At 41.8% G+C, this 24,735-nt stretch overlaps 2 protein-coding genes across 3 annotated transcripts in view; one reads left to right on the forward strand and one right to left on the reverse strand.

The window, feature by feature from the left end:
• The first annotated feature begins 274 nt into the window (after positions 1-274).
• Positions 275-10,663, forward strand: LOC126406371 (zinc finger CCCH domain-containing protein 6). Of its 2 annotated transcripts, none has more exons than XM_050070585.1 (12): positions 275-1,070; positions 3,297-3,516; positions 3,646-3,756; positions 3,850-4,093; positions 4,203-4,345; positions 5,798-5,926; positions 6,017-6,131; positions 6,239-6,348; positions 6,455-6,687; positions 6,772-7,187; positions 7,290-7,478; positions 7,764-10,663. In XM_050070585.1, exons 1-12 carry the CDS (start codon positions 985-987, stop codon positions 9,257-9,259), a joined length of 3,492 nt encoding a protein of 1,163 aa, XP_049926542.1. In that variant the 5' UTR covers positions 275-984; the 3' UTR covers positions 9,260-10,663. The 2 variants fall into 2 exon arrangements, with proteins under 2 accessions (XP_049926542.1, XP_049926541.1); XM_050070584.1 differs by having other exon boundaries at positions 276-1,070; positions 7,287-7,478.
• An 8,957-nt stretch (positions 10,664-19,620) lies between these two features.
• Positions 19,621-24,735, reverse strand: part of itga9 (integrin, alpha 9) — a 61,888-nt gene continuing 56,773 nt past the window's right edge. The window contains exons 27-28 of the mRNA XM_050070588.1: positions 24,423-24,542; positions 19,621-21,971 (exon numbers count right to left, since the gene is read on the reverse strand). Of these exons, the coding sequence (XP_049926545.1) occupies positions 21,873-21,971; positions 24,423-24,542 (219 nt within the window). The 3' untranslated portion in view covers positions 19,621-21,872. The remainder of the gene's footprint in view (positions 21,972-24,422; positions 24,543-24,735) is intronic.

Genomic DNA, 24,735 nt, shown 5'->3' on the forward strand with positions numbered 1-24,735 from the left:
CCCTCCCCCTCATAAATAACGAACAGTCCCTAACTCTGGCTACAGTGTTTGTGAACTAGAAACAACTGGGGCCTGTTGTTAGTCCACTGAGTAAACATTTAACTGGACGTGCATTATTTTTATTGGCTCAATGTTACCGTTGCACAGCACGTCTTTTAGGGTTTGGCTTGTGGAGTCGGAGCGACACCTGGTGGTCAAAGACAGGACTGCACGAGCGCGAGAAGTCGAGCTCGTCCAAGGATGTGCGCGTCTGCGTGCGCGCGCGAGTTCGTGAGCGTAAACAACAAGGAATAAATACGTAGCTACTAATAACGCGATAAGGCGAATTAGCTTCAGCTGTGTTGTCTTTAAAAACGCCATAAACTCCGGTCGTTAAAACTGCGTAATACAAACGGTCCTAAATTAAAACACTGACAAAGGACAAAACTGAGCGTCGTATACACTTCATTGTTGCAGATGTTGAAAATAACTGACATTGCTTTGAGCCAATAAGAATCGCAGCTCTCTTGGCTCGTGCGATGCCTGACCAATAGCTGACGAGAAGGTGCTGTATCCATGTTAGGTAGATCCGCGTAGGACTATATATACGTGGAGGAATACATGATCCAGGAATGTGCTGCAGACCTCAGAAGCCATTTTGAGATGATGTCCCTGTTGAGAAAGCCTATGAAGATGCTGAAATCAACGAACATGGTTACATTTCTGTCTGTTTCTCCCACCGTCTCCTCTATTTCACCATGGCAGCTGTCAACCGACGGGACATTAGCAAAGCGGGGTATCAAGCTGCGCTCACAGAGTTAAAACGTCATTGATATGAAAGAGGAGAGTGTCTGTTTACTGTCTCTGTCGAGACATGTAACACCGTGAGTTTTTCTCCAGTCTGAAATCTTCCAGCATCTCTCACAACCCAACGTCTCCTTGAGTGACTGAGATAATTCACTCTTGTAACGTTACCGGAGAGAAAGGAGGCAGATCCGTTTGCCAATGGCTTCTGTGAGCCTTGTTTCCAGTCCCCCAGCCCCTGTTCTTGACAAAAACATGACAGACTCTGAGCTTGCAGGGGATGAAAGGTCGAGTAACATTCTTATGCAATTCTTAATACGCTCATCTGTGCGTTTCAGTGCTGTGGGTCTACATGCTTGTGTTACTGTTTTCTTATTTTATTTTAACCATGAATTGCAGGATATAGAGTCCACGGTTTCCCCCCTCAACAATCTTTGCATGCCTCTTTGGTGCACTTAAATAACGCTGTCCAACTAGATTTCCCATCACCGTGTCGAAAAGACTCATTCATGATCATTTCCATGCAAGATAGCAGACCTCATCGTTTGTGTTGTTGTGGTACTGGGGTGAATTGGCTTCATTGTTGCCATCTGCAGGAGACTATGCAAATGACTATGATGTAAATGCCACGCCCATCCTCGCACTGTACGCCCCCTACCGGGCACCTGGCAGTACTGCTGAGACAAGGTTCACGCAGGGTTGAGATTATGTGCTTGTGCTGGAGACAGGCCATGCCCGTGTCCTTGTGATTGGTCTCTAGTCCTGACAGAGCTGTCACACCATGTGAACAAAGAGGGGCCAAGAGCGTGCTGGTGCCAAAGCAAAGATCTCACAGATTTCACTGTCTAGCAAAGTTCAGGTGTAGTGTTTGGTTGGTGTAGTCTCAGCTGCTGAAGGCTGGACTGAATGGGAAGTTTTGGTACAGGATCATGGTGGCTTCGGATGTGTAGGGTGCCAGGTTGAAGCCTGATCTGCACTGGTGTCAGAGGTAGACATGGCTCCTGTCTGTGAAAACAGACTGGGATCAGTGGGAGGACATTCTTTCCCATTTTTAGGGTGTTTATGTTTTAATGCTCCTACCTGATTCATCTTTTGAAAACAGCTGACTTGACATAGTATGAAAAGAATATTAAAACTGCACTGGGATGGTGATATCTACCACTGTCATACTTTGATATTTTCATGCGTTGACATACTTGATATTTATATAAACTTTTAAATGACATACTTGCTCTGTATTGGCCATCTATTATAATCCAGTATGTGTTGATTTCAGTTTTAGATATGAGTCCATGCTGGTACAGCTGTAATTTTAAATTTGGAGCAGGTGTTATAAAGGCTTGCTTTTAAGTGCCAAGCTTTAGTGTTATAACCAACTTTCTCTTCCTATTCCTGTGTGACACACAGCAGATTATAAAAGCAGCATATATGTGAAGAACAGTTGTTTTCTTTGTCGATTTATCTATCAGTTAATCAATTAGTTTGGTTTGTAAAATGTCAGAAAATGTTGCAAAATGTCCCAACGTGATCTTGTTTTGTCCACAACCCAGTGATATTCAGTTTACTGTCATAAAGGAGTAGAAAGCAGAAAATATTCACATTTAAGAGGCTAGAATCAGAGAATGTTTACTTTTTTAATTACTCAAACCAATGAATCGATGATCAAATTAGCTTTCAGTTCATCTAATTAATTAACAATTAATTACAGCTCTAATGTGAAGAACTAAGCACTGTAATGCTTGTTTAACTACTCCTCTGCAGACACACAGGGGTCATTGACGCTGCTGCAAAGTAATAGAAAGAAAGCCTTGGATTATATCAAAGTTATGCTTACATACTGATCATAACAGTGTCAGACATTAAACATCAACTTCACTGAGAGGACTGTCTGCCTATAAGATATTCACAGTCCTTTTAATTTACAAATACACCTTTGGAGAATTCCTACCGGAGTGCACAGGCCTTTCAGACTGATATATTTTGTCAAAATTCCATCAAAATGTTTGCTATTTATTTAAGATTTTCTTTGTATTTAACAGTAACAATGAGCCTGTTGTAAAGACTAATGTGTGCCTAAATCATACTTAACTCATATCTGACTCCAGGCTGTCAATATATAAAAAACCTTGCTTCTAGAAATCGGAGGCTTTCATGGATTTTATTCGACCTGAGGTTGAATTTATTTTCACTCCCATGAAATAACTACATATTGGTTCACAGGAAATTAGAACTTAGCCTTGAATTGTTGACAGGATGTTTTTAGTACAGGAAAGGCTCAGCGTGTATTGGAAACTGTCTGGCTTATTATTCAGTGCTTTGCTCCAAATGATGGGAAAATACTTAATGGCAGTGTAATAACATTTTTATTTCTTATTAAATCATTACAGCAGGTGATTCTGGTTTTGCTTATGATATGAAAAACATTTTAAGAAAGTCTGACACTGACAAAATAAAGTATATAAACCCTTATAGTTATACTTGAGGAACTCACTGTTTTCCTCTTTTTCTTTTAGAGAGGATGGCGAGCTGGAAGATGGAGAAATAGATGATGAAGGGATTGGAATTGAGGAGGAAAACAAAGAGGCTCCAGAGGTGAATGAAGACAAAGAGAAGGAGAAGGAAAAAGAAAAGGTTAAAGAGAAAGAAGAGAAGACTCACAGGCACTCCAGGAAAAGATACAAAAAGACCAGAGAGAAGAGGAGGTCTAAAAGGAGAAGGCGTGACAGACAGAAAGTAAGATGCTGCCATATTTGTTACCACAATAAAATATGTGTTACTGCTACAGCAGTGAAGTTAGGAACAGGTTAGGAAAATTCACTTTAATGGTGTATTTTTCCTTTGTTCCCTCCGCCCTCTCCTCAGCACCACTCCCCCTCCAGCAGCTCCAGCTCTGACAGTTATGACTCCGACTACGACCGACCTGAAAGGCCCAAAAACCGTAAGAGCCAGGGATTTGATAGCCAGTCCTCTCAGGTGAGTTCACAACCGCTGGCTGCTGCTGACACTTAATATCCATAATAGCATTATTGTGTGACATTTTTTTCTCTGTGACTATTGACCTGCCAGCACGGACGAGATTCAAAGGGAGGTCATGGCAACTCACAGAAGTCCCCGCCGCACAAGAGCAGTGACTTTGACAAATATAGCGACTACAGTGATGACAAGTACGACTACGATGAAGAGGAGGATGATTATGAAGATGACATGTCCGAGTATTCACAGTCAAAAGATTCCCAGTGTCAGGGAAAGGGACGCCACACTAAAGACCAGATGAAGAGAGGAAGCATGAGAGGGATGAAACAACAGCAGTGTATGAGTGCTTTTCAGATTCAAACACTTTTGATATCAGATCATTACTGTTGCAATTTATCTAGATTTATTGTGAATAATAATGTGTTTGATGAAAATGTCATTTTCAGTTGGGCAGAGAGGAAGAGGCAGAGGGAGTGGGCCAGGAAGAGGACGTGGGATGCTCAACAAGAACAAGAAGCTGAAGGGGAAACCCTGGGGAGGACGCGGGCGAGGTCGAGGAGGAGACCAATGCATGGACGACATGGTGCCGGTAAGTGTGCCTTGTAAATTTCAGCCAGATATTAGTATCATATGTTATTTAAGTAGAATATATACTCTACTGCTTGAGCCACAACTGCCCCCTAAAAAATACTAGGGATGGGGGAAAAAAAATCAATACAGCATAGTATCGCAATATTTTTTTGTGGCAATGTCATATCATGATTTTTTTTTATTATATAAATGATTAATATTACAATACATATCAGCTTTTTATAGTCTACTAGAATCATATGTTCATTGCTTTTCAGTCCACTAGATACATTTTGCTGCAAAAAAAAGTCAGATTAACAGACTGAAAACTTTATCTTATTAGATTAAAAAAATGTTGACAGAGTTCTCCTTTGGGGACATAATTTACAGTCAAAAAAAAAAGTTATAAATTGCATGTAAATCAGCATATCGCAACATATTTAAAATTGCAATAATATTGTGTCGTGACCTAAGTATCGTGATAATATTGTATTGTGTATCTCCTGCTGATTCCCACCCCTAATAAATACGTTAATATTATATTAGTCATGGGGAATCAAGCTAAAATACTGTATATATTTTTCAGGGTTTCTGCAGACCCTTAGTCTCAGAATCATTGAATTCATTCATCTAAAAAGGCCTTAATTGGTATTAAAATATCTGTAATCAGTCTTTCAAAAGTCTTAAAAATGCAAAGACATGGGAAGTAGGACTTTGTAAATCCTTTTCTTTTGACAGTGCATTTAAAAATATCAAAATAATTGGTATAATTTTTCTTAAATAACTTACCGCATGCCTCTTACATTAACATCACAGAGATGTGGAATGTGGACACTCATACTTTGTGAGAATCCACTGTCTGCTAATTACCTGTCACTGTACCCTGGACGACATGGGGAAGTGCAAATACAGTGACAATTGGCAGTTTAGCCAAGATTTCCTGCTATGACTGAAATGCATATGAGGCTCAGTGTACTTTTATGCAAAATGTTTGTCAAACTCACAATGGGAATGAAGGCAGTGGAGTCCAACAGGCAGAATGAGAAACACAAAATCAACAAGAAAACTTGCCATGAGACAAAAAAAAAATCATGTTTTATGTCACAATAAACTTTTAGGCAAAATTTTCCCTAACCGTGTGTAATTAATATCGGTGCACGTTTCTTTTCTTCTGTTTTGGTTATTGTAAAATTGGTCTTAAATTTCATTCTGAGTAGGGTTAAAAAAACTCTCAAAACATCTTAAATCTAACTTACCTTAAGCTGTGGGAACCTGGTTTTTGTCTGCATCACAATGTAATTTGCATTTTATAGAAAACTGACATTTAAAAGATGAGGTTATTCTTAAATTTTCACAATATTTCATCTTTTGACTGTACCATTCAGCTTTGTATTAAACAGACTGCACATTAAGACACTAGTTGGGGGAAAAGACAAAACTAAGACCACATCTTGTTTATTTTGTGTCACAGGAAGGAAAAAATTCCTCCGGTTTTCAGAAGAAACGACCGATCATGAGTAAAGAGTTTATCAATCAGCACACGGTTGAACACAACGGCAGGTACATCTGCAAGTATTTCCTCGAGGGTCGATGCATCAAGGTAAAGTAGCACTAATGTTCTTTTACTTGTTTTAACAATATACACTGAAGTTTCCTACCTGAAGGATAAACTCATTTTTTCTTTACACAGGGGGAACAGTGCAAGTTCGAACATGAGCTCGTCGTACCAGATAAGAAAAAGGAACTCTGCAAATTTTACCTCCAAGGCTACTGCAGCAAAGGAGATAACTGCATTTACATGCACAATATCCTTTACTAACAAGAGTTTTTAATTACATTTGTGTAATTGCATAATGAAGGGAATTCTCATCACACCTTTTAATTAGTCCTGTTCCTTAACCTGTGACTGCACATGAATACCCGTGCAAGTTCTTTCATACTGGAGCCAAATGTTATCAAGGGGACAACTGCAAATTCTCCCACGAGGCTCTGAATGACGTGACCAAAGAGTTGCTTGATAAGGTAAAACAGAAAGAAGTGTTTTTTATTTAAACTTTTATATGCTGAGAGATTTTCAGCTCTAATGATCAATAATTGTTTTATTTTTGCTTTCTGACTCATTTATCAGATAATAAACACTGAGGAGGAGAACGCCCGCGAGGACGAGTTGGAGCTGGAGGATTTGAGAAAGCAAGGTATCGCCCCACTTCCGAAGCCTCCTCCTGGGGTGGGTCTGCTGCCCACTCCTGGTCAGAGCAGTCCTACAGATGGAGCCTCTGGCCAGGCGGGGAAGAAGATCCCCTCCCTGTTTGAAATCAAGGTTCAACCTACTGTGGACTTGGCACAAAAAATTGGTCTGAGGTAACCAAAAATAATCTGTAATCAAACCTAAATGGAACTCCGAAGATCTTATTCTCAACCTAACTGTGCATATTATTTTTTCAGTGGATCCAACTACACCCAGAATCAAGGTGAAGGCACCAGTCAGTTTAGCGGAGGCTCAGAGGACACACAGAGCGCAGGTATGGTTCCTACAGCCCCCTCTGCTCCTCCAATTCCTCCCCCTGGATCACCTGTTCCCATGGGTCACCCCACTGGAGCACCCATGCCACAGAGCCCTCCAGGACAGCACCCACCACCTGGATTTCCAGTGCAGCCACCAATCCCCCCTGGTCAACCTCCACCCTTTCACGGGAACCGACCCAGTATGAACCCGCAGATGAACATGCAGAGGCCTCCGTTCCCTCCTATACCAGATCTACAGATGCTGCAAAGTCTCTTCCCATTTCCGTCGTTGGGTCAGAACCCAGTAGAGTTGTTCAGCAGCTTCCTTCGAAACCAGGCCATGGGTCAGCAAGGAGGTCAGTGTTATAGTTACATTGTCGTCCAGTCGGTAAATCACATTTAAACCGGTAACTCAAATTGCAAAGTTATTCTTCTTTGTTTTATTTTCAATGCAGTAGACCCCAGTTTGGCCTTCATGCAGAACCTCCAGCAGATGGGCGCAGAGTCACAGTTGCAGTCTTTACCACCAGCAGTGCAGAAGGCCATCTTTTTACACCTGACACAGCAGCAACAACAACAAGAGTCACATCCACAGGGAAATGAGCCACAGAGAGCAGAGGGCCAGGATGATAACAGTGCAAGCAGAGGTAAGTGCCCGGGAGCAAGAAGCAGGTCTGCTGAATTAATTAAGATAAAACCCAATAACACCCAGAACAACCTCACAAATGGAGAACTTACTAAAGTAAAGAGACTTGTATTAGCAAGTAAAATTATTTATGTCAGTAAATTCAAGTAAACAGACTTTGCTTATCCCATGTGAATGCAAATGCGAATCATTTCTAAATCACATGACGTCCCCTGCTAATACTAGTCACGCTCAAATAATGCTTAAGAGAACAAACATTTAAATATGATCTAATTTTTGTTTACAGATGAAACTACAAACTGGTACTCAAGCGACGAGGAGGATGGAAGCTGTGTTTCCTCCATCCTTAAATCTCTCAAGAAGCAGAGTGAGATGCAGCAGTCTCAGTCCAAGCCCCCCCAGGCTGCCCCTGTGGCTTTAGCACTGGGTGACCCTCGGCTTGTGAAGGAGAGGGCCCCACCCACTGACCCCCGTGTGAAGACAGACCCACGTCAGCGACCCCCGGATATGAAAAAAGAGTCCGATGGAGCTGCAGACCCACGGTTCTCCAGAGACCCCAGGAAGATGAGACCAATGGAGCCGAGTTCTTATCGCCAGCAGAGCCACCCTGTTCCTCAAAAGCCTCCTACAGGTGATGAAGATGATGAAGGAGAGAGGGAGCTCAGGGACAAAGCGGTTCTCATCCCTCTGGATCCCAGCCCCAGTGCAGTGCTGCGGGATCCTCGTTGTCAGTTAAAGCAGTTTAGCCACATTCGGGTGGACATCCTGCTCCAGCGGCCAGCCTTCGCTCAGACAGTGGTGTGGGCCCCTGAGGACCTCATCCCTTCCCTGGTGCCCAAACAGGAACACTCCATCAACCTGCCCCTTCCACCCCTAATTGCAGATGCTCAGATGAACCGAACAAGCCTGTCTGACCATCCCCCCGTCTCCAGCCCTCCACCGACTGACCCCAGACTGGTAGCTGCACGCTTGAAGGAACGTATGAGTCGATTACCCTCTGGATCTCTGGAGTCTCGACCCTCCATTGAAAGACCCATAGATCCACGCCAGCAAAAGACTCTCGACCCCAGACTAAAGCGTACAGGAAGTCTGGACTCCAAGTTGCTGGGTCAGAAGGTGCCCTCCTCTGGGGGAGGAGTTGTGGACCCCAGGTTACAGAAGGCCGGTGTGAGCTCCTCTCCTCATGTTATCCAAGCGAAGCCAGAGCCTGAGAGGCTGCCACCTTATGCCCCTCGTCTGGCATCCTCTGGTGGGGGGCTAGAGAGTCCCACTACAATCCTCGGCGGCATCAGTCTGTACGATCCTCGTAATCAAACCGAGCAAGCTCAGAAGGAGCAAGCAGAGCCTCCTAAAAAGGCAGGCATTCTGAAACTCCCCAAGAAAGACAATACCCCGCCTCTCTCACCAACCCAACGAAGCAGCTCTTTCGAAGAGGCCAAAAGCACAGACGTCGCCTCAGATCAGCCTCCACCCTCCAGTTCTCCCACAGTGCCTCCCGCCTCACCCGTCAAACCCCCTGCAGTTCATAACCTCCCCATCCAGGCGCTGGCCGGGCTGATCCGACCCCAGTACACCGACCCCAGGCAGGCCAAACCAGGAGGACAGGGCTCTACAGGAGCACAGGAAGAGGCAGAGGAGAAGAAGCAAGAGGAAAAGAAGGAGCAGGAGGACGCCATGGAGGAAGAACCAAAACAGGACGATCCAGAGGAGGAGGCAGACGACAGGACACTGAAAGATGTGTTCAAGACTTTTGATCCAACTGCTTCTCCTTTCTGTCAGTAAACACAGCGTGGAAATATAAACAAGTTGCAGAAGAATTGTATTTTGATGAGACGTGTCTATTAATCTTTATTTAGCTTTACATGAACCTATTTATTTCTGTATATAAATGATCCTGTATATAATCGCATACTATCTAGTGCACTACACATTTGTCCGTACGGAGATGATACTAGATATGTGCACAGACACAGTGTATAGTTATTTTAACTTAATCATATCAATGCTGAAATGTTTGTTTTGACAGTGTGTGTGTTGGGGTCTTTTATCATTGTGTATTTTTCATGTATGTTTTAAACAATCAGAAAAAAGGAATTATTTAAACTTGTATAGTTTTCACTAAGGACTGACCCGTATGGGTTTATTCCAGGCATTACACCCTGTAGAATAGATCACTCCACATGCAGAGACATAACACTACATAACTGATCAAACAATTATTGTAAGAATTCCCTTGAGAAGTTTTGTATTTATTTATTTCGCGACACTTTTATATTACGAGATGCTTCTGTTTATGCTCACTTTTATTATAAGGGATTTTTTCACAATAAGTCAACAGACATTTTTTTTACAACACACCCTGATATAAGTTTATGATTGGTCATCCTCTGGCATGATCAGGTTAGATAATCAAAACATAAATAAAATTATCTACAATATTAGATAGTCCTCTAAGTGCACTGAGAAGAAATGTGTAATTTCGCAACATTGCAGCCATTCAATTTTTGCTTTGTACATTGTTGGACCTTTTTTAAGTGGCCTAAATGCTTCGAGGATGTGACGTTACTGTTGTAGACTTTTCTAACTTGCTAAACGAGCAGTAATAACAGTCAATTGAGTGAAATAATATTGGAAACTCACTTCGATCTGTCATTGTAATTCCTCGAAACACTGATGAGAAGCTTGTATATAGCAGTTCAACTGTCATTCACTTGTTTTCATCAGAATAAAAAAAGAAGTGTACTATACAAAGAGAGAAAATATTATCATGTTCACATTACATTGATATATATTATATAAATATGGCATTTATAACTATGTTTAATGTTGAATTTTGAGTTGACTGTAATTCACAGGGGGTTCTGTGTGCTACAAAGGGTGAGTGTTGTAGGCTGAAGGTGGCGTAACGCTCCGCTCGGTGCTGTGTCTGTTAAGGTGAGCTGTGTTGGACTGAAACTAAGCTATGTACTTTTTTTTTATTGTTTTCATAATTCACATTGTAAATGCCTATTTTGTATCACGTGTACAGTCTGTTTTTGAGTGTTTTAATGAGAAATACTTTGTTTTATTCCTGTCAGTTTGGTGGTTATGGTTGTATTAATACTGTATGACATTTTAACAACACACATGCCCGTCACATTTCAGTGATTTGATTATAAATATCTGAAATAAAGACGTAAAACATGAGGTGTTTTCTTTCAGAACCACACATCAGGTTGCATTGTGTCATTTTAGTGTGCATAAATCCAGTAATATGTCCAGCATTACATCCAATCTCAGCTTCAGTATAGAATATTTTATTTCATCAAACTTGCTGGGGTGTCCTTGAGCATGACTGTCTGTGAAAAGCTCCTTCTGAGTGGGTGTCACGTTATTCTATCAACTCGAGAACAAAAATGTTATCTGTGTTAGGCTTAAGGGGCAGTTGTCACTTGTAGCCAACTGGTGGGGCAAGACTAGGTGCTACAGGGTGGGATGAGGTCTTCCTCAAACCCAGCTCATCAGTCTCTAGGTTAGACGTCTGCTGGGCTCGATGGATCTCCAGTTTCCGTCTCCACTGGAAACACAAGGCTGTAGCCTCTTCACCATCTGAGTTTGGCTCAGGCTGCTTCAAACCCTTGAACAAGAGAGTAATTGTACAGCTTTAAAGGGACAGTTCATCCCAAAATCTAAATTTCATATTATTCCTCTTACATGTAGTGCTATTTATCAGTCTAGATTTTTTTGGTGTGACTTGCAGACTGTTAGAGATATCAGCCTTAGAGATGCCTGCCCTTCTTGAATATAATGGAATCAGATGGCACTCGGCTTGTGGTGCTCAAAGTGCCAAAAAAAAGACAGACCTTGTGAGCAGTTTCATGTAAGAACTATTTTTATTTCTACCAAACTACACCTGCTAACCTGCAAGTCAAGTGCCATTTAGCTCAATTATAAAAGAGAGAAGGCAGACAGCTCTACAGCCGATATCTCCAACACTCAGCAACTCACACCAGAACAATCTAGATTGACAAATAGCACTACAGGTGATAGGAAAAATATGTATTTTTGATTTTGGGGTGAACTGTCCCTGGTTCAGGAGACAGTACACACAACAGAGTGTTTGAACTGTATCTATCTATAGTACATGGAAAAGACCATATATCAATGCAGATATGTTTCTGATGTTATATTTACCGTAATGCAGGCTGTTTCTGCAGCATGGACCCCACGCAAGACCGTCTGGAGTAGATTTTGCGTGTTCTTCACCAAGATCTCATCAGATGATTTGCACCCAGGTGTTACAGCATTGACACTAAATAAGCATGAAAATAACCTCTTTACAAATTTTCTCTTGCTTAGTTTTCACTATGTGATTTATGTTTACACTCTTCTGACCTGGAGATGATGTTGAGCTGGTTGGTGATGGTGAGAATCTGCTCAACTATGAGGGAGAGTTCAACCGTACACTGTTTATCCAGGCAGTGGTTGGCAATAACTCTGATGAACTGAGTCACTGATTGACAGTTTGAGATAACATCTTTGGCTGCACTGACAAATGCCTCTTTATTCTGGAATAAAAAACAGGAATGCCTGAGGGTGTTGTGGATGAGGATGCCTGCAAATATCAAGGTCAAGACAGTAAAGTATGTCAAGTGCCCTCTTGTGGTCCTTACCGGTATTGGGCCTTTCTTCTTCAAGTACTGAGTCATGTAACAAAGTGTGTCAGCCATCTTCCTGGTCACCTGGACAATTCTGTTGTCCTTGGGATCCCAGCTGTCACTTTCTTGCTTTAGGAAAAGAGACCTGTGGGTCAGCGAAGGAGATTCTTTGAATGTGCCAGACCAGACACCGTCCTGAAGGGAAAAATAGGGATTTATTGTGACATGAAGGAATCACTGAACCTTAAAATTGTGTTAATCATGAGACACCTACATCTTTTTCCATATTTCCAGGTTCATATTTGGCCACAGCTGCCATGTTCACATCTGGTTCTGCAGCTTCTACGTTTTCTATGTTGCCTTTCTGCCAGGATGTCATTGTCATGTCAGAGGGAAATTCCACTTCCTTGACTTTCAATGGGATTGTAGCCAACGCATCTTTGATATCATCAGGTGCTCTGCCCTGTAGACCAGCTCTGATGTACTCTTTAGCCTCTTGGTGAATCCCATCCTGCTTCCTGATCTCCTCCACCACATAGTAAGCTTTTGCAGACCAGCACTGTATCTGCACATCCAGACTGAGTGTGTCACAAATGTAGTGAGTCTCTACGATGAGCCTCGCCCTGCTGATTATATCCGAGATCTGAAAAGACAGGTGGTCGTTGATAGACCTCAGGTTAGAACGGGCACGTGGGTCGCGGACGTAATGTAAGCAGTCCTCGACTCTCTTCGTCGCTTGTTTTACATTTTCAGAAAGTGTTTGAGCTGCATTTTCAAACTTCTGCTCTGCATCTTCTGTGTTGTTCTCCCTGAAGTGTTCAGCAGCAAAATAAGCAATGCTGACAATATTTTGAAGTGCTGTATCAAAATCCTTATTTGCTTTGCTTAAATGACTAGAAAGCACCTTAATTTTAATCAAAAGATGTCTCTGAAAGAATTCAGACTTTGCAAGTTGCATCACACTTGGTGTTGTGTCAAGCTCTTCGGCAGCTTTGAGATAGGCGTCAGTCAGGGTTTTTAGTTCATCCTGGTGTCCTGTTAACTGTTTTGATTTGTAAGCACTCTTACAGTTTAGGCTGGTTAGCCTCGCTGCCTCTTGGATTCGAAGCGAGTTCTCTGACAGCACTGATAGGTGTTTCTGAGGGCTCAGCTGGTTCATTGCAGTCGATGTTCCCAAAATCTTATCAAGAGAATTTAGCAAAATCTGAATAGACAGGCCCCAGAGGATACAGAGTCCCTCGAGCTGATCTGCCTGCCCTTCCACTGAGGTGACAAACTCTACCAGATACTTTGTGCTGTTCTGGGCTTTGTTCAGCTTGTTGTGTAAAACGCTGAATGTTTCTTGACTGTCGCTTTGTGAGGCTAAATCTGACGATGTCAAGAGCTGGACCACATCAGCACCTAAAGTCATCACTTCATTTAGCTGCTGTGTAACAGTGGCTGCCTTTGTTGGAAGATTTCCTTGCAGCTCAGTGTAAACAGTATGATACCAGGTTCCAGCAACTGGCAGTAAAACCTTTCGGGTGTTGTTGATAAGATCAGTAAACTGCGTGCTGTGTTTGTAGATGCTCTCCGTGCTCATCGCCGAGCTCATCGCCGTCTCTTGAGCTGTCTGGACGAGCAGCGGAGTCAGTGACACCAGCTCTGCTCTAAAACATTCCAACGTCTGACAATCAACTGCATCAACAATGGCCGAGGCTTCCTTTGCAGCTTGAGCGTAACAGTTCGACAGCTCAAGAACACCAGTGCAGGCCCTGTTGAGCACTGTCACATCTTTCCCTTTAGTCACAGTCACAACTTCATACATGAGGGGTAAAAGGTCAAATTCAAGAGGCTTGCGGATCAGTTTGGGCTTATCGTAGACAGCTGGGATCTTTAAATCATCACTGTCATATTTATGAGCCAGTTCTGCTTCTATGGTTTCCTCATCTGTGTTCTCCTCCTCATGTTCGGTTTGGGAATCCCTCTCCACAGCCTGCAAAACAGGGGAGCCTCTTATCATATGATCCTGGTTCAGTTCACAGGTGTCTTTGACTGGTGCACATGACCGTGACATTACATCCTGACGTGCCCCCTCTCGCAGTGGACTCAGGAGATGTGGATGCTGTTGGCCATCCAGTCCCTTTCTGAGCACTTTAAAATGCTGAATAGCCATGGAAACATTATCTGAAAAAGTAGAATATACCTCCACATTAAGACTGGAACCTGAAAGCATGTCTCTGACCGACTCACCCACTTTGGTTCGAGATGACTGAACCTGTTTGAGCAGGACTAGGAGGCCATTCCTGTAGATGGGGTTATCACTTCTGTCCAAGTGTCTCCTCACTGAGTGAACTGCCAGCTTCATGTGACAAATAAGATTGGCTGCATGATCATTAAACAGTTTGTAGCTTTGCTCTCTGTACGCTGCATCACATCCATGCTGATCATTGACCACCTCATTGATAGCGATACTGGTGAACTCCCTGACATCCATCACGTCACTGAGAGCATCCTGAAGCTGACTTGTCTCCTCCTCCCATTGTTGACACACCTCATGGAGCTTTTGAACAGTTTGCATTGAATTATCCACCAGCTCCAGTGACAACGGTTCGATCCGAGCCCTGAGTCTTGTGAGGCATACTCGTGAGTTCTCCACATTCTCCAAACTCTTTGCATTGACAGCTATTGCTGAGATAAAATTAGCCACTTGGATTATTCGATCAGTTGAGGATATTAAATCCTCAACTCGTGGCTGTATAAAACTCATCTCTATCTCTGTAGAAGAGTGTCCAACCAGGATCTGTCTGGTCACACCTGAAAGTTCTTCAACTGTAGAAGATGCTGTAAGAAATGTGTCTAAGACTTGATAGAGAACTGTTGTCAACAAAACTTCGTCAAGCATTTGTATTTGCTGCACCAACAGAGGGCAGATCTTCTCAAGGCTTTGCTCAGAATCATTCAGATCATCTGAGGACTTTAAAATCCTTTTTATGTCAGACCACAGTTGCAGGATGTGACGACAATGACTCACCACCCTTTGCTGAAACTCTTTACGAGAAGTGTTTGCTACAACCATACAGTGAAACACCAGATCTCTCACCATGCTGTCAAAGCTGCTGCCTTGGATTGAGGAGGTTTGGGTACTAGTAAGTAGTTGCAGCAGACTGTTCCTCCTCCCTATGTAATACCCACAAGTACCCAGTGATCCACTGTGGCATTCACTTTTCAGGGTTACAACAATGTCACTCACTGTGCTCTGCACCTTGTCCAGAATGTATCTCCGAGCAGCCTGTGCCTGCTCACTTGTAGGGTGTTTGATGGTTGTGCACATGGCCGTGTGCAGCATGGAGATGCACCTCCTCAAAGTCTCCAAGGAATCAAGAAGCTGTTTCGTTTGTCTGGGATCCTGTAAGGAATTTGCTCTGTCCACTGTCAGGCTGTTGAGGAGAAGCAGAGCCTCAGAAAACACCTGGAAAGATTTGAGCAGAGACTTGATGTCTGAGGCAGAGCCGAGCTCAGAGAGGCACTCCAAAACTCGATCAGCAGCTGCTACAACTCTCCTGACGGTAGCATCATCGTCCACTAACAGAACCTAAGAGCAGAGAGACAGATAAGGGTACTGGTTACTACTTGTTTCTTATGTTCTTCTAGTCATGCTAGCAACATGGAACTGTGGAGGGCATGTTGGCCTGTCAGTCCACCATTTTGACAGAAGGCCTCTTTATCAATTGGCCTGAAATGTGGTATAAACATTCATGGTCCCCAGTGGATGAAGCTGTCTGACTTTAGTGATCCTTTGACTTTTCCTCTAGTGCCACCAAGAGGTTGACATTTTTGGCTTTTGGGGAAATATCTTGACAGCTGTTGGATGGATTAACATAAAATTTGGTTTTATACATTCATTGTCCTCGAATTTAGATAGCGCCTAGATCACGTAAAAATTGCAATTTGTCCAATACTTTGGTTAATGACAAAATACCCGTAAAACTAATTACATTCAGCCCCAGCTGTAACTTAAGATTTTATGCTAACTAGCAATGTTAGCATGCTAACATGCTAAGCTAAGATGGAGAACATGTTGAACATTATACCTGCTTATCATCGGCATGTTAGCATTGTAATTGTGAGCATGTTAGGATGCTGACATTAGCCTCATATGGAGCTGCTAGCATGGCTCATATTTTATGTTGACTGTATTCCTTTAAGGGCATATTAAATATCACCTAGTCATGCAGTATTGTCACTGATCAAATTTAATGACAAAATGTAAAACCTAGAAACTTAAAAACTAAGTTTGTTTGCACATAAACACAGATGAACTTTAAAAGGTCTACATTGTGGTGCAAAGGTACTATGACCTGCACTGCAGTGTGAGAGCATAATATTCTGAAAATAGCAATTATGGGTTCAGACAAAAGTCCTGGATCATTTTGCAATCTCATTCTAAACCTTGGACAATGATGGGAAACAAAGTTTTAATGACTCTGCCTGCTCTGATGGTAAGCACTATTGTCTGCAGAAAATGTTGAAATTCAAATTGCACAAATCACTGTATAAAAATATGATACTCTATTGTGTTAAAATTGTTTTGGAAGATCTAGACAGCATTTCCCATAACTAAGGAGAAGACAGGAGAGTTTGTTATGTTAAAGGTTGTGACCATGTCAGTAACAAAGTTGACTTTTGTGTCCTTTTTCCCAGTTTACAAGTTGGTGATGATGTAATCCCCCTCGATAAATTACAGACCATCTGTCCACTGACATCACAGATAAGATATCAGTCAGTAGCTGACATTGGAAAAAGTTCAACATCCTCACAAATGAACCAAATTTAAACTGTTATTTCTAACAACACTGGGAGTTTAGGCCAAGGATCATGGGTGAATAGCTGAGATATTCCAGGTGTAAAAATTTAAAGCAGCCAGCAGTTTAGCCTCTCGATGTGTGAAGTTGTATTCCCATTTAAGGACACCTCTTGGAAAGTAAAGCTGATGCAGCTGTGCAAGATGAAGCTATTGGAACTTCTCTTTCCTTTAATCAGTCAGTGTCTGCAGCCGTTCCTTCCTCCCTATCTCTGTTTATTTTTAAAGTGTAATATCTAATATTGAATGGTATTTTTAGTAACATACTTGCAGCCAGGAGAATAAAAGTCATACTTTACTTTGACTACTCCCAGGAAAACGTTTTGTGTAGCAGTGATGAGCTCCTCTCTGTGCTCAGTCAGACTGGGTTGGATGCTGAGTTTCTGAGCTGCCAGCAGCACATGTTGTCCAGACACAGTGACTGACTCCAACAGAGATGACATCTCCATATGCAGAACTTCATCCTCTGTGTCACGTATTTGCCTGGAAGTTACAAGCCTGATGTTAATCTGATAATACATTCCACATGTCCTCTTAACCTCAGTAAACTGTGCCCTGTACCTACCTGGAGGCCACTGCTGCCATATTCGCAGTGGCCTTAGCCACAGCCTGAGCTGCAGCCTCCAGCTGGCTGAACTGCTCGGGTTCCTCCGCAGTGTCACACAGCAGCACCATGTGGCATAAATGACTTGCGATTGGTGCGACCACCTGCTCCACTGCCGCAGTCCTGATCAACCCATGATCCAGTAAAGAGGACATATTGAACAGAGTGATTCTGTCGTATTAAAAGAAAGGCAGCATTTGCTGTGGTGTTCCTGCTGTGGATATATTAATAATTCATGGTGCTCCACAGAGGAGCTTATGCCTGGTATCAGTGTTTCATAGCAACTGGGGTCACCTGACCAAACACACAAAACCTCACCTGGTTTAAAGAGCGATTAGCTGCATTTTTTCCCCCTTGATGTTAGGTTTTGTCTGCACACCATACAGCCTATGATGCAAACCTGCAGTGACACTGCTCACACAAACAGAATGTACTCTACAACTTAAAATTATTTTCATTATCAATTATTCTATCAATCAGTATTTTCACAACAACAATTTTCACACAACAGACATAGCAAAGCATCTGACACTCTAATTAATGCTTTTAAGACCTTTTCAATATATTTTTTTATCAAGATTAAAGACTGATTTTGGGGGGAAAAAACTTATTCAACCATTGCAGGTAAATTAAAAAGTAAGTATGTAAGAAGTCCTGTGCAGAGAAAGGTCTTATGTGGCAATATGATTATTAGAGTGAGTTAGGTTGATCTACATTTTGCCAACAGTTTAGTTAAAGTATGAGGTAAAACAACAGTATTGGGTTCAGTGGTAGGTTTTAAAAGATTTGTAACATCAGAAATGTGAACTCGCAGATAAACTTGACTCATTTGACAAAAATAAATTACAGATGGATAAATGAAACAGATAGAATATTCGTGGCAATTAAGGCCTCACAAATTCAAATTTAAAACTATTTTATGAATTTTAAGGCCTAATGTTTAGCTGAATGTTGTGATTAAAGTGTTATTTAAAACACATAGTTGCAATGGCGTAAGGTAGTTACAAAGGGCCCCAGTACATGCTTCCTTTCATGACAGGCCCTAGTGCATGCAGGATACTATTTATGTGTCTAAACTACCATTACCGCATAATGTCATTGTCTCATTACATGATCAAATGGAGACTAGACATTGTTTAACACCTACATACATATTACCCATATGACATAATCATCACATATACATATTTGACAAAAATACCAAAGAAAATAATGAACTATTCATTTTTTAAATTATATTATTCATAGTTTATGTAGAAGAAGCACATATTTTATAATATATTTTGTCATAGATTGCTACTGACTGTTTTACAAAAAAACAAAACAAAAGAAAACCATGATGGGGATGGGCTTGCCTTTTCAAAGGGCATATAGCCTTGCAAATGGCACCACTTTTTATATTATGTTAGTTGCAGAGTCAATTTTTTTAATAAATTTTGGTATCATAGGAAACACTGAATTGCCTAAAAGATTTAAAGTGGTCCACCTTTGCTGAACGAACCTTGGTAAAATGTCAGAAAAAAATGAAAACTGCCTGTTACAATTTCTTACTGATTGAATTCCCCTAGATCACGTCTCAGAAGTTCTAATTTTATCCAAAGAAAACCCACTGATATTTCATTTACAAGAATGTGTAAAATGTAAAAGTGTAAAAGGTGTAAATTCCTCATATTTAAGAAGCCAAAACTAGAGATTTTTTGGGCATTTGTGCACCATAATTGACAAATTATAGTCTCTGATACTTTTCTGTTAACTGACTAATCTTCTCAGCTCTAGGACGTATACATACTGTATACAGGTGATGAAATGTTAGACCCTTATCAATAAAATCCTGTTTTTGCACAAGAAAACCTGACATTTAAGCAAATATTATTGCATGTACCTTCTAAAAAGTATTTAACGAACTTTGAGCATGTAGTTGTTTATGTGGTATGCAGAGTTTATGTCTGTACATCAACAGTAGAGCAAAGCAGCCAGCAGAGAGCACCACACACCATCAAAAACAAACCAATCAACAGCCACACTGGACTCATGGTGACAAAAACAGCGTACAGAGCCATGAGATTTCACTCTAAAATTTATCAACAGATAAATATACAGCTCCAACATGACTTTAAACATCAAACATACAGCACACTATAATGGAAATGATAATCAGTGACAGTAGTATACTCAGGACAAAAACCCCAAATAACGGTGAGATAAACGGTGACAACAAAACATACAAACAAAATATAATCATCACAGTTCAAATTTACCAAAAAAAATGTCAAGTGTCGGTTTCTCTGCATTCAGGTATAGCATCGGTTTAACAGATGCAGAGGGAAGACGTGAATGTGTACAGTATATGCCGTCATGCCAGTGGAATTAAATGGTAAAATAAAGTGTATCGGATCAATACAAGATTCATACAGCACAAAACAGAGAGCCAAAGCAATCATAGTGAGCCATAAAGTGTCTTAGCACTTAAGTGTGAAACATTAAAACATAGCTTTTGTTCTTTGGCATTGCACGTTTACATCCGGTCTACTGTAATACTGAATGTATTTTTCCTTATGTTAGTTTGCAATGAAGCTCTTCAAATGCACAAAATGCTTAATATTCTTACTTCTTTGGGGGCATTTAATATAACATTTAATTCACTGTGTTCTGCAAAATCCCATTCACAGTCAAGCCCAGCTTTAAAAAGACCTTCAAGAACATGGGGGGTAAAAAATGTGAGTATCGAGGAGCTGTGAACTTTAATAGTGGCAGATTTTCAGGGAGCTGACATTCCTCCATGTTGACTTAAAATGAGCTTTTCCCATGAGCCCAAAAGAGCTCGTTTATGTGTAGTGATTGAGTGCAGCACATTCCCACCTATTTTTAGGGCATTACTCATGCCATGGGCCCCTGTAAATGACTGTAGGTGGACTCCCATCGCTGACTTTCATCTGGCCGTGGAGAGTAATCTATCTCATATTTCACGCGAAAACCCAATGCCTAATAACATAATAGTAAAATTAAATATGGTCCGCGTAGGTGAAGTCTGGAGAGGATTTGGAAATAAATCATGATCAGGTCTCGTGTCATGACGTATAGTGAGCCGTATCTTACAGTATTTCAGTCTGCACTTGAACCTGGAAGCTTACGAGTGTCCAAGTCAGCTGCATACCTGAGCAACAGTTCCTTGCAAAAGCAGCTTCAGATAATTTACTGCGCATTGCACTTTCAAAGCATTTGTTAATTTAAAGCATTGCAGAGAGTAAAGATTGAAGTTTATATCTGACAAAAATCCTCTTTTAGCACCTACAATCAACAGGTTTAAAGTCAGACTGTAACAAATGGAATGCTTATGATAAGTTGCAAAGCTTGTGAATGGTATTATTCACAACCCCTCCCCTGTATGATCAGGCATGGATAACACAGGAAACATGACAAATAAAGTGTTAACAGAGAATTCTTGCAGTGTGGTTGATTACCACATACTGGACTAGGTCCTAATGACCTCAGAGAGCATGTTTATTGGGCCCTCAGCGCCTCTGAGACAACTCTGACAACACTAACGGATGACATGAGGACACAGCGCTTTAATCATTGTGTGTGTGAGTCTAAAACACTGAATTAGCTCCGGCTGATTATCTGTGGGAGGGAGGGGCAGTCAGATGTGTAAAACAGATATTCATAGGCCGGAAATAGTACAGAAAAGATACAATCTTTCACTCCCAGGAAGAACTGAATATACAAATGACTCCAATCATATACTATACACGACATATCTTTGGCATAGAAAGCATAGCTATGGAGCCAAGGCATTCATTCTTATCAAACATCAGTGCTTTTAGGAAAACATACTGCAGATACAGTATGTTTATAATGGCCTTCAAACCCCCATCTCTTCTCGAAGCCCAGTTTTATACAATATGGCTTAAAGTGTATGTATAAAAATAAATTTGCTATGTAACACAGCCCTGAGGGTTTTGTTGTCCACCAGTATTCATGCCGTCTCCACATCCCCGTACGGATGTGGGTCTCCATCAGCAGCTCCGCTCTCGCTGGTTGGGAGTTACCTCCTTTGAGATTAGCTGAATTCCGCAGCAAGTGTCCTCTGGCAAGCCACACTGTCACCTCAGAAGCCTGTTTCCTGGACCCCCACCCACAAAAAAATATCAAGTCTCCAAAAAATATGGAGAATATGCTTCTCTTCCACATATGGAAGACTGAAGGGCCTGGTGCCACTGGGGCGGCTGGGCTGCGAGACCACGTGCTATTGGATCCTTCCTGACCCAATCCCTAATCTCATTGGCTCCTGTGGGACCCCCACTGCAAGTCTCAGTGGTTCTTTTCCATCCAGTCCCAGCTTTCATCGCTGTCCTTCCTGTTCTTCTCAGCCTCGATGATCTCTCTGTAGCGCCGACGGAAGAATCCCATCTGTCAGAGAGTGAGAGGGACACGGATCAGAGTGGCTAGTACGTTAGTGCGGTGTATCTGTGATCACATATACTTACATCACTGCTGACCATTCTCCAAAGCATGTCATAACTTGCTGTGAATAAGAGCTCAAATGCTGGCTGATATTATCACCTCGAATTAGCTTATCACAGATATATCAGTGTAAGCAAATATGTCTGAAATCCACTTACTTCCACTTTTTTGCAGAGAGTTAGATGATAGGATAGGTAACACTGATGTCTGTACAGTAAATATGAAGCTACAGTCAGCAGCTGATTGGCTGATTACAACACAATTTGGCATTACTGGTGGTTATAGTATGTGCAGGACTGTTTCTCAACTGAACAAGTATTCCTTTAAGTAACAAGACACTGCTGTACATAGATCCAAAATATATATTGATGGTAATTTGGAGATGATTTATAAACAGTGCTGTCATTACATTACATTAGGGAACACTAACAACTAAAAAACCTAAGGGATTATTTTCAAAAGTATTTGTTTATGCATTTATGTTATGTTATTTGTTTATGCATTTTGGCCTTTAATCGATAGGACAGACAAGCGTGAAAGGGAGAGAGAGAGAGAGAGAGAGAGAGAGAGAGAGAGAGAGAGAGAGAGAGAGAGAGAGAGTGAGAGAGGGAGTGACATGCCGCAAAGGGCCACAGGCTGGAGTCCAACACAGGCTGCTGTGGCAACAGCCTTGTACATGGGGCGCCTGCTCTACCACTAAGCCACCTACGCCCCAGATTTTTCAGCTTTTTAATATCAATATTAGTATCAGACTTGAAAATCTTATATCCTTGGGCCATAATTTTTTCTGCTCCTGCACCAACGAGCGCATCCTGACAGGGAACATCACCGCCTGGTACGGAAACAGCACCCAACAGGAGAGTGCTTCATTCAGCTAAACACACTATAGGCGCTGCTCTAGCCTGCATTAAGGATGTTTACACCAGGAGCTGCAAAAGTAAGGCCAGGAGAATTATTAAAGATCCTATACTGATCTATACTGATACTATAAACATTTCGTCAGCTTTTTGTCAAATGTATGTGGTCATGCCTCACGATACAGTAAAATACTCCCTTTAAAGTCTTTGTTTTATTCATTTTTCATCCATTTTAAAGGGAGCATTCTGTCACGTTGCAAGTCTTTGTGAAGCAGTCACAGTTCTGGACTCAATATAAGAAGTAGTGTGATCTTCGTGTGGTAATGCAGTTACTAGAGGGGACTTTTTGTTGGTGCTTTCAGGGGGTGCTCCCACAGACTCATGAAACTCAGCTGCAGGACAGCACCATTTTTAATATGTCTGGATTTGATTTTACAATGCTTGTAAATGCAGTGTTATTTGGGAGTTCACTCTCAGAGGTGTCAACAAATGTACCACCTTCAGATGTATTATTACACTACTAATAAGGTTTTAAAAGGGGTAAGTCAAACCTTAAATTCACTGTGGTGGATTACACAGCTTTAAAGTTACAAATAACTACAAGTTGAGATTTCTCCTGCAGTGAAACAAATAGAAAACAATGTATGTTTGAGGGACAGGAAATCAATTTAAATCATCATGGCGTGGTATGCTTTGAAAAATGGTCGGCAGTACTGTAAAGGGTGCACAGTTTGAAGTTAATAGGCTCCACCACACAAAGGAGCCGACATGGATGGAAGCAAATCAAGCATTTCCCGTGTAGAATTGTGTTGCTTCTTTAGGATAGCAATGTATTCTAATTTTCATTTAACTACCAAGTGTAATGTAAGGGAGATATGAAAGGATGGAGCACAGTAGATTATTTGTGTGTATCTAAACAGAGCAGCCACGCTGGGATGATGCCGCTCTCACTACGACTCCATTCATTTATCTGCATTTGGCGACTAAAGTTTATTGATACAGACCTGTACTCTCCTCAGGCATTTCCTGAAGAGAGCAATACAGGACATGTGCTGCTCTTGTAAGTGGGGTTTATTTTGGCAGGGTCCGAGGACCTGGGGATCGGGGGGAAATGTATCCCAGGACCAACATTCCAAAGCTTCGTTGTGGTATTCCCGGTGGAAAATGAGGCAGTGAAAAAGAAAAGGCGTTCTGTGCTAACAGGGCCTCTGGACATCAGTGTAATTGCCATTTCCCTTTTAGATTCTTCTTTCATGTGAGCGGTATGGTGTGAATTATTGTCCAGTCTGTGATTTGTCCTTTTCATGGTTGTTAAAGGCCCAACGCGAGCTCTCACCCCCACCTCTTCCCCTACCTCCAGCTGTCTCTGTACAACTGGATACTCTGCTGACACTTAGACACAGCACTTCTGGGGGTGACACGCACGTTTGTGACAACTGCTTCTTATTTACTAACGTTGCTTCAGCAGAATATTGCTCGAGTTTGGTGAGTTTTGCAACTAATGTTAGACAATCACAATCTGTGTTGGTGTGCTGGTTACCTTCCAGAGTAGCACAGCTAACAGCAAAAAGATGAGGATTCCCACCAGCAGACTGATGGCGATGATCCAGCCGACTACGTAACCCCTCGGCTCCTGACTGTGGAGAGCCTCGAACACCAGCTGAAACACAACAACACTTCAGTCAGTCAGTGAGTCACACTCAAATACAAGACAGACACGGAGGGACACACAAGAGTAATCATTAAGTCATGTGCTGCTAATGATGCAATGCAGTGCAACAATAACAACTGAGACATGTCTTCTTTCAGCCGCTTTAGCTGCTGCCAGAACTCTCGATTTGATTCAAGAGGAG

The sequence above is a fragment of the Epinephelus moara genome, chromosome 19, assembly GCF_006386435.1.
Source record: "Epinephelus moara isolate mb chromosome 19, YSFRI_EMoa_1.0, whole genome shotgun sequence".
Classification (NCBI taxonomy): Eukaryota; Metazoa; Chordata; class Actinopteri; order Perciformes; family Serranidae; genus Epinephelus; species Epinephelus moara.

Coding starts and splice junctions, on each gene's coding strand:
- LOC126406371 (XM_050070584.1), top strand. CDS start 985: ATGGCTTCTGTGAGCCTTGTTTCCAGTCCCCCAGCCCCTGTTCTTGAC. Junction 3,757..3,849: donor TTGATAGCCAGTCCTCTCAG/GTGAGTTCACAA, acceptor TTGACCTGCCAG/CACGGACGAGATTCAAAGGG. Junction 4,094..4,202: donor AGGGATGAAACAACAGCAGT/GTATGAGTGCTT, acceptor TGTCATTTTCAG/TTGGGCAGAGAGGAAGAGGC.